This window comes from Rhodamnia argentea, chromosome 10 (assembly GCF_020921035.1).
Source record: "Rhodamnia argentea isolate NSW1041297 chromosome 10, ASM2092103v1, whole genome shotgun sequence".
NCBI lineage: Eukaryota > Viridiplantae > Streptophyta > Magnoliopsida > Myrtales > Myrtaceae > Rhodamnia > Rhodamnia argentea.
Window position 1 is genome coordinate 11,605,204 of NC_063159.1, and position 10,601 is coordinate 11,615,804.

A 10,601-nucleotide genomic window follows, 5' to 3' on the forward strand; every position below is an offset into this window, starting at 1 on the left:
GAAATATGATATGTCTTCCTCTCAATCTTGAATCTTCAAGGATATGGAATCAGGGTGCATCTTCACTCATTACGTGAGAAAGAAATTAAGTCTAATTGATCAGATAAAATGTATGGTAGGTCGAACGGGAACTTTCTTTGCATTATCTTCCAAGAAAACTCTACATCCAGTAAACATAATGTTCATCACTCATCGGAAATTACCGCAAGTCATAACACTTGGAAATCAACAGTCTAGAGTTTTGGCACTTTCTTGCTCACGTGTGCATCGTTGACTATTGGAGTCTGTAGATTTCAACTCTGATGAAATGACGCTCCACGCTCGGCCCGGACACCTTCTGCATATGAAATGGCCTTGCAAAAAATTATGCTTACGGTTGAATTCAAGATGGTCGGGAGGCTTGGGGAAAAATTGCCCTGCCTAGCAACGTTTGACTAACCATGAAATGACCGGGTGATGAGTACTGTATGGTCAGATTTTTGGACATGAAGAAGCTTGAGGTGATAAGAAATTTCTTCACCGCTTCTCATTGCCACAGATGAGGTTTTTGTCATGCATTCCGTATCTTGAGGACCTGATTTCACATTGCCCATATTCTCACTAGACTGACCAGTCAAGCAAATTGAGTCGTTAACAGAGGTGAGATCTCTGAGCTTTGCAACAGGAGGTGGCTTAATCTCAGAAATATTGCAGTGATCCTTACAAATACATCATCCGGTAGGCAAGATCCAATCTGTTGAGCTTCCATAGATATTACATCTGCATATTGAACTTTTCTCCAGCAAAAGAGACCCTTTGATTCAGCCGAGGGAAACTCCTCAAATCCCTCATCATTTGGAGAGTCCCATCACCTAGATCAGATTTTCCGGAAGCATCATACAGCTTTGCAAGTAAAAGATAGAATGTATGATCAAATGGGTCAAGCTCCATCCCTTTTCTTGCCATCTCTTCACCCAAAGGTACATTCTTATGTACTCTACAGGCACTGAGCAACGTTTTGTAGATCATTGCATATTGCTTTAGGGGCATGTTCTCTATCATATCTCTGGCTTCGTCTAGACGTCCTGCTTGGCCTAGAAGATTGACCAGACAATTATAGTGAAGCAATTCTGGTGCTATTCCATATGCTTCTTTAACAGAATGAAAATACTCTAGACCAAGATCAACCAAACCCCCATGGCTGCAAGCAGAAAGCACTAACAAGAGTGTCACAGAATCGGGCTTGACTCCTGACAATCTCATATCTTCGAACATGGAGAAAGCAGGAGAAATATTCCCTCTCGATACCAATCCACCGATCAACCCATTCCAGGACACAGTATTTGGTTCAGGCATTTCTTCAAAAGCTTTGTGTGCATCTTTCATACACTGACATTTTGCATACAAATCAATTAGGGCATTTGAGACTGAAATCCATCTACCAAGGCCTGATTTTACAGAACAACAGTGAAGTTGCCTCCCAGAAATCATTTCATTCATCCCTGCTGATGCAGACAAGAAACAGGCCAGACTAAATTCATCCATCACGACATCTTCCTTTACCATATGTCTAATCACTTTCAATGCCATACCATGATGACCCGCATGATTCATTCTTGTAGCCAAAGTTGTGTATGTGATGGTATCTCTGTGGTCCATCGTGCTTATAACACCCCATGCATCATCGAACAATTCCAGTCCAGCATAAGCATCAACAAGTGCATTGCCAACACTTATGTCATGGTCTGCCTTACTTTTGACTATAAACCCATGAAGCTGCATAGCATGAGTAGGATATTCTGCCGTACCACAAGCCCCTAGAATGCTAGAGAGAGTGAAGGAATTTGGCTCAACTCCAGCTTTTTGCATTTCTAGGAAGAACTGGAAAGATTCCCTTATATGGTTATGTGCAGCAAGACCAGCAATCAAGGTGGTCCAAGAGATGACATTTGGTGAGTATATGCATCTAAATACTTGAAAGGCATTTTCCACCGTGCATGAGCATTTCATATACATGTCTATAAGTGCGTTTCCAGCAGATACATCTTCATCCAGGCCAACCAAGATTACCCTTGAGTGGAGCTGTTGTCCCAGTTCCAGAGACAGAATTGATGAGCAAGCGGTCAAAAGGCTCGAGTACGTAAAATTATTTGCTGTAACCCCAGATACTTCCATCAGAAGAAATGCCTCGATGGCCTCCCTGACTTTTGAACTCTGCACAAATCCAGAAATTATTGTAGTCCATAAGAATGCATCACAATCTGGCGTTAGAGAGAAGACCTTGATGGCATCTTCCATCTTGTGAAATCTTGAGTACATGTGCACTAAAGCTGTTTTCAATATCAAACTCAACTGAGTTCCCCACATTGTCAAATGGGCATGAATAAGCATTCCGTATTTCAAACCAAGAAATCTCGACGCAGCAAGAAGCTTAACAAACGTGAACTCATTTGGAGGAACCTTGGCCTCAACCATCCGGAGGTATAGATGTAATGCCAAGTTCCATTTCCGCTCTTCAAGAAATGACGATATCATTGTTGTCCAAGCAATTGCATCACTATTTTCCATATGCATAAGTATATTACAGGCTTCCTCTCTATAACCACATTTGGAGTACAGATCAATCAAATTACTACCGAGGATTGGATTTGACTCCATCCCATTCTTTACGATATAAGTATGGATACAGGATCCAAGATCGAATTCTTCTAGTGCGCAACATGACCGCAAGACACTCGAAAGAGTATACTCATTCGGAGTCTGTCCTGACATCAACATCGAATAGAGAAACTGCAGGGCTTTCTGATGATTCCCACTTTTAACATAAGCAGACAAAAGCCCCGTCCAAGACACGACGTCCCTGTGTGGCATTTCATCGAAAAACTGGCGTGCTTGCTCAAGACCACGGCATTTCGAATAAAGGCACAAGAGGTTGTTGCTCAAGTACAGATCATCCTCGAAACCCAACTTGATAACTGGGCTGTGAACGCATATACCATCTCTAAGAGACCGTGAGTTGCAAAAAACCAATATCCGGGAGCAAATATCTCTGAAACGTGATGATGGGTTTTCACCGAAGACCGCTTTTAGGGTCGGGCGTGACATGTTTCTTTCTCCTAGCTGTACGAACTACGAATGTTGGAAAGCTGAGAGCGACGATTTTAGAAACAGAACATAGCCAGGAGATTCATGTTCTTCGAGATCAACATACGATGTGGACGGCGCTTCGATCATTGCATGAAAGATTTCCGACGATAGATACCAGGAAGCACCTTGAGAGTGAGCTATCCATCTTCTGCATGACGAGAAGAATGCGACCTCCTCCTCATATTTCGACTCGTGTATAATTCATGCATCTCTCTAGCTCTGTTAGTCGAGCCTCAACTCGAGTCAAGACGGAACGTGAGCACTTGTCGAAGCAGGGGATGGCATTGTATTACAGGAACAAATTGTACGAAGAATTGTAACGATCGCAAGTGCATTTGGCCCATTGTGAAAAGGCCCGGGCCGGGCCTAATGGGCCCATGATAATCTCGACAGAGTTCTTGGGCCGTTATCAGCCTAAAAGCGGTCGGCCCGAAAACACACCCTCCCTTCGTTGGGGGCCCAAATTCTCATCACCTTTCCCGCCAAAAAAGATCGATCAGACTCCCCACAAAACTCTCTCGCGGTCTCCCTCTTTCCGTGCTTCATCATCTCCGCTCAGTCTCTACCGCCTTAACGCAAACTTCATCCTCTCTCTCCTCCAATGGCCTCCGACACGGGTACTCACTCCGTCTGCTGAGTACTGGTACACGTATCTAGAAATGCACGATTGGGTCATGCTATGTGATTTCTTTCATTTTCATTCTCAGGTCCTTACTCCCTCCAGCCCCATTGGCAGCATGCTCTCCTCTCCCGACAACGTACCCCTTCCCGAACGCACGGACGGGCGTCCAGCGGCCCCAGTGGGAGGCCCTTCGAGGTGTCCACTCCCTCCTCAACCGACGACGCTGTCGCCACACGGCCGAGCAGATGTACGTCTGGGGAGCCAACATCAGCGGGCAGGATGTGAACCCGGCCGAGCAAGTCTGTATGGCCTATTGAGGTTCTTGTCTGCCTTTAGGTGTTTTGACAAATCTTGTAACTTAAGCTGAAGGTCGGTCAATATCGTGTAGACTTGTTAGAACAATTACAGCAACTTTTAGTGGAAATCGAAGCATTCACTTTAACTTTGTGGTTGGAATAAAGATAGTAAAGGAATTGAAACTTGCGCTGGAATTCCAGTTACTAGAGCTTCTGACGGTCACTCAAAGGCATGTCATATCATTGCAAGTAGTTCATTAAGAATGTATGATTGGCTTATTGTGTATGCATTTGCTACTTCTAATGTGAAATTGGTCTTTATATCTTTTATTCCATGGTTTTTGGTTGTTTCTCTGAATGAAATTGTGGAGCTTTAAGTGCTTTTGTCTGTAACGGATGATGTCTTGTGTTGACTAGATATTGAGAAGATGGTGTCCCTTAAAGGAATGATAATCCGGTGCAGTTCAGCAATCTCTGATATAAGGGAAGCTGTCTTTAGATGCCTCGTCCGTGGATATTATTCTGATCCTGTTCGTGTTGAAAGAGGTAAGTGCTAATAAGCTAATCAAGAAGAATGGCTTGATTTTCGTTTTTAACAGTTCATTTTTCTCAGGAAGAATCAGTGAACCTAAGAGATGTATGAAGGAGGAATGTGCTACCAAGAATTCCATGACTTCAGTTCACAATCGATACAGGTAGTTTACCCCTCTGATTTGGTTTTCCAAACCTGGTCAGGAGTCAGGAGCTTTGTTAAGCTATTTATTGAGTGAGGCTCAATCGTTTCTTCTGCTGCTATGAAATGTAAACTGCATCCTCTTTTTGCACCATCACTTGCTAAGATACTGGAAGTGGCTTCCTTATGGATGGTAATGGTTTATTTGCAATCTGGAAGCCAATCCTCGCTACAAACAAACAAACATATTAGTCTTTAGTGATTCCAAGATGGTCATCTCGAACCTTGTCTTAGCAGAAGTGTCCATGCTTCAAGCTCCAAAAGGTTTTTCAAAGTTTTAATATGTTGTGCACTAGCTCACCAGTCCTTCCATAGAATTCTCCTAAACTACATTGGCTTCTCCTAAAGATTTCATTTTATTTGGAATTTGTTTAATCACCATGTATGAGGATCCCCGCTATAAGCACGAATGGTTAAAGCGCCCAACTCATAATTGGTGAAGCCTTCATGTTTGTTATTGAAAAGCCCAATATCAGGATACATGAGGAAAGACCTTGTCGATTCTTGTTGAGCGTCGGATACTTGAAGGAGGGGAGAATTAGAAGATGGGCATCAATTGGAAATGCCAGCGGACAACGAAACGTATTACGTTAGAAAGGCAGTGCTGGTGCTTTCAGCAAAAATATTTTGAAGTTTGTTGCGACTGTAGCTGATGTCTATTCTTGCAATGAACCGGCTTTGCAGATAAGCAGATTGTGAGGCTCCAGGAGACACCAGATGAAATCCCTGAAGGGGGATCACCACATAAAGTTAGCTTGCTAATGATATGATAAGTTGGTAGGTGCAGGGAAGCCAGGTGATAGAGTTGAGGTAAACATCATACTGAGCCTGAAGAACATGGAGATCTCACTCTTTCTCGGTCAATTGACACTACTTTATTTCAACAGGTAACTGGAATTTACAAGACAATGAGTGTTAAGAGTTGCACCAACACAGAGGAACTGTCAAATCATTGTTCAAGCTGGATTGCTTACTCCCCATTCAAGTCAAGAATGGAAGGAGATGACCCAATGGAAGTTGAAAACGGTTTTAACAGAACTGAGGATGTCACATTTGATGAACAGATGGTATATCGGCTCTTCTTTTTCCCTTTGGATGACAGAGAATTTGCCTTTACTGCTATTTTGTAAGATCTATCTAAACAAACCAGACATATATGATAGACTAACCAGGTCCTTGGCACCGAATATTTGGGAGCTCGAGGATGTTAAGAAGGGTCTGCTCTGCCCAGATAATGCGATATTTACTCCTCTTTTGGATGACTAATAAATAGTGAGATAGATGAAGAAGGAAGAAGAAGGAAGAAAGAAAAGAAAACAAGAAAACATAGAAAATAAATAAAAAATAAACATAAACATAAAATTTTAAAAAATTGAAATTATTTTTTTATTTTATAAAATCATGAGATTGCAATCATTTTCCAAATAATAACCGAACACTAGAAAACGTACTCGGTCACATATCTCCAAGCAACGAAAAACAAACCGGATTTCCCAGAAAATAATTTTCGAGAAATCATTTTCCTTTTTCATGGAGTTTTTCGAGAAACAAACACACTCTTTAACGTTTCTTTTCTATGCAAAATTCATCTTCTGCATCTTCTAAATGTCAGTCCCTATGCCTGTCTATCCCTAGGCAGTAATTAAAAGCAAATCAATAAATCATATAAAGTTTGAAACTCGAGAATTGTAGCCTTTGGACATGACTTTTCGTAATCGAAAGAATAATTTCAGAAATATGAGAAGTAGAGAAACATCTCGAACGGTTCTAATTCCATGGATGCACATTGTTCGCATTGTTCCCGCCATGAAATTCCTGCGGTCAAGCTGCCTAACTTTGTGATTAAACAAAGCAATGATACTTGATTTCCTCTAATTGCATATTTCTTTAATTAGCTTTTGATTCTAATACCATCTTCACGGACAAAACTTTTCCAATATGAATCAGATCATGTTCAAGCCAAGAGAAGCGACTTCATGCATTCGCTTTGATGTCATGATTACGAGAACTTCGTACCTCGTCTATGCTCTCCCCATGTTCATGATTACTCTATTTACCAGGATGTTGAGTGATCTTCGCGACTGCGGATTTTTTTATTATTATTACTAGTATGCCCACATCTTCTAATGAAATCATCAATGTCTTGTTAATGCTGTGCGTGTTTTAATTTACTTCTAAATCATCAAAGGCCACATCAATTGTAATTTTGCAAACTTTTCTTTTACGTAGGGCAGCCTCTCAAATTTAAAGGATTCCATAAAAGGGGCAAAATGTAGATGTACAAATTTTCAATGTATAATATTGAAGTCATACACGCGTATATTATTACATATATGTATATCATTCATTGTCATGATTTCTCAAATTCATTGACAAGGGCTCAGGCCCATAAAAATATTAGAGCATATTATGTAACACAACAGTTTGAGTGATGACTCTTGATTAGTGGCATTGGCAGGATCTTGGATTAGACCTATCCTTCAATGTGCGGTCACCCCATGTCCTTATGACATGTGGCGCTGCACCATTCGTCGATCTTCCTATGATATGATTGCCGCATGGTACGATCTCGCTCACTTACCATATTGACTACATCCCTATGAATGCCTCACTTATTTTTCATCAAAAGATGGGGAAGGAACATAGCACTATATTACATTGCTTGGGTCGGTTGCTACCAATTATTTGAGTTGGGCCACTAGCAACAAAAGGGAAAAAGAAAGGAAGAAAAGAAAATTTTTGAAAAAATTTCAAAAAATTATGCAAGTCAGCGCTAGTTATATCATATATATATTAAGGCCCTTCTTTTAGAAGGAATTCAACATGCAAACTTCTTATTCTAAGGCTAACCAAAAATATCTGCAATGAATTGTTAAATTTTGTTTTCAACATGCACTTGCAGGCGATGCGACTTGTCACATTTCTGTAAACATGCTTAAACCTATTATTTCTAAGTTGAGCTTGAAATAGAGAGGTTGAATGCGCTAAAGGCTAGTAAGATGGAGGAGCTCTTTTTGAAGATGCGAAGCGAGCTTGAAGAAATCTACAAATGTGCTCACATGGACGTAGATAGTGGTGCAGCAAGAGAGATTCTAATCAGCCTTATAGAATTTGGTCTCGCTCATTCTTTCCTCTTCATTTTCCACAGGGATAGACTAGAAATACTTTCTATTGTCATTACCTTCCCCTAGTAATTTAGCATTTTTCATGAGGCGCAAGCTTATCGAATCCTAGGGTGAAGAAGCATCCTGGAATAATTATCCTTGCATTTCAGTTGTCATTTGTTGCAATCAATTTCAACTTTTTGAAATAGAAATTTGTTGTAACTGAGTTCCCACCTCCAACCCTTGTCTCATGTCCATATTTCCAGTAAGATTTACCTTCAGTGGTCTCCTTGTTCTTGAGATATTCCACTTTCCTCCCTTGTGCACGCATCTCTTAATTACCTTGTTTACATTAAGGCCCCCTCTTTTAGGAGGAAATCAACATGCAAACTTCTTGATCTAAGGCTAATCAAAATTACATGCAAGGAATTGGAGCAAGATGCTCAGTTTCACCGATTGCGAGAACTTCATGCCTCGACCGGGATGTTGAGTGATCTTCGCAACTGCGATTTTTTGTTATTATTACGATTATGCCCACATCTTCTAATGAAATCATCATCGTCTTGTTAACGCTGCGCGTGTTTTAATTTACTTCTAAATCATCAAAGGCCACACCAATTGCAATCTTGCAATCTTTTCTTTTATGCAGGGCAACCTTTCAAATTTTGAAGGATTCCATACAAGTGGGCAAAATGTAGATGTACAAATTTGTCAATGTATAATATTAAAGTCATACATGCATATAATATCATAGTGTATTGCGTGACACAATGGTTTAAATAGTGATAACTCTAGATTAGTGGCACTGGCAAGATCTTGGATTAGCCCTATCCTTCAAATGCGTGATCACCCCATGTCCTCATGACGTGTGATGCTGCATGATTTGTTGATCTTCCTGTGATATATGATTGCCACGTGGTAAGATCTCACTCGCTGACCATGTTGACCATGTCCCTATAAGTGCTTCATTTGTTTTTCATCTAAGGATGGGGGAGGAACATAGCACTTATTACGTTGCTTGTGGTCGATTGCTGCCGATTATCTGAGTTCAATGCCAGTCATGCCATATACACTATCGGCGTCCACGTTAGTGATTTCTGATCAAAATTAATCATGATTATCCTAATTTGACCTAATTTGAAAAAGACATCCATATCTTTCATTTGACGTCAATTTCATGATTTTTTTTTTTGTATCCAAAATGCGTCGATTTGTTTCGCGCTCAGGTCTAGATTCCATTTCACTAGCCAGTCAAGCTAATCTGGCCATTTTGGTGATGCGATATTTATTGTGTTGCTTGGTGGAGGATATATTAATTCAAATCATACTGCATACAAACACATTCATCTAAACATGAAGCTTCAATGGGACATGGCAACCTTTCGAGTCTTGCAACATTTTAATTAATGCCCTAACAGGCTGCTTTTTTATCATTGGTGCTTTGACCGGTTGTACATGATTTATTCACCACGTTTGAGTATGGTTGTCCGGTACAAATATTAACTCATGCCAAATGAAACTCACAGGCACTGGATCTTAGAGGCCCTTTTATCCATCAGGAAAATAGTAGAGTCTGATAAAGCCGAAGCCCAAGTGAAAGAGGAAAAGTACGTCCTAAACTTATTGCAATTGTATTAATTCAATTCTAATCTCTCTTTTTTCACTAATTGTTTAAACAATGAATGATATGGCTAATTGAACTATTTTTTCCCTATGATTATGCATTCTGACGTCACTTAGGCGTTTCATCGAACATGCAGAATGAATTTTGGCCAATGAACTTGAATGCCTTCGAACAACTCCGAAGCAGTCCAAGATTCCATAGAAGAAATTTGATAATTGAGTTGAACCTTTTAAGAATTTTGACACGTGCACGTTCAAGAAGTGGAAATCGATCCGAATTGCGAAAACTACCCAAATCAAATCGATGAAAAAATTTGGCAAAACACTGGTTTATCTATTGGCTACAAATTATACGGGGAAGAAGAATACTAGAAGTATCAAAAGTTATGTACAACGCTCAGAAACATACGATTTTCTCTTCTCTAATCGGCATTTTCACTCATTTTGTTATCTTTTCGAGGAACATGTGATTTTCCCAATAACTCAACAAGATCTGATGGTCAACGACCCGATTTACCGATACAAATTAAGTTTTATAAGCACATGAACACAAACTTATGAAGATATCTAGCACTCGAGTGGAGCTAGTTTATACAAGTGAATCGTGAACCTCTAACAATTTGGTGAAACTATTGCAAGTAACTTATCAATTTTAAGATTATCGGGTGTTGAATGGCACATTGTGATTAGAATAAAGTCGCATGTCACGTTGCAAGTATAAGAGCCTTATAATAATATTTAGGGATAGTTGTCCAAAAATTCATAAATCTGTTATATGATGATCAATTCAATCCCGAACTGTTTAATTTTGTCAATTTATTCGTAAACATTTTGACAATTTGCCAATGTAGTCCTCTCAACCAATTTTAATTGGGAAATCTTACATTGATTCTTAGTCAGCGTCGGTTGTCCTAAGTGGCACGACCGATGCTGAAATTTTCTTCATTTTTTCCTTATTTTATTTTATTTTCTGATTTCCGGTGGATGCCCTCGCCTACTAGTGACCTCGCTGACCAAAAATCTATAAAAAAGAAAAAGAAAATAAAGATAAAAAAGTTTAGAGAATTTAAAAAATAATTGTCCAAGTTAGCAATTTT

General features: G+C 39.9%; 1 protein-coding gene across 1 annotated transcript; it reads right to left on the bottom strand.

Annotated features, from left to right (window-relative positions):
• Positions 1 to 208: 208 nt before the first annotated feature.
• LOC115742811 (pentatricopeptide repeat-containing protein At5g52850, chloroplastic) lies at positions 209 to 3,380 on the bottom strand. Its single transcript, XM_030677307.2, has one exon. It carries the CDS (start codon positions 3,082 to 3,084, stop codon positions 754 to 756), a length of 2,331 nt encoding a protein of 776 aa, XP_030533167.1. The 5' UTR covers positions 3,085 to 3,380; the 3' UTR covers positions 209 to 753.
• Between the last annotated feature and the right edge of the window lie 7,221 nt (positions 3,381 to 10,601).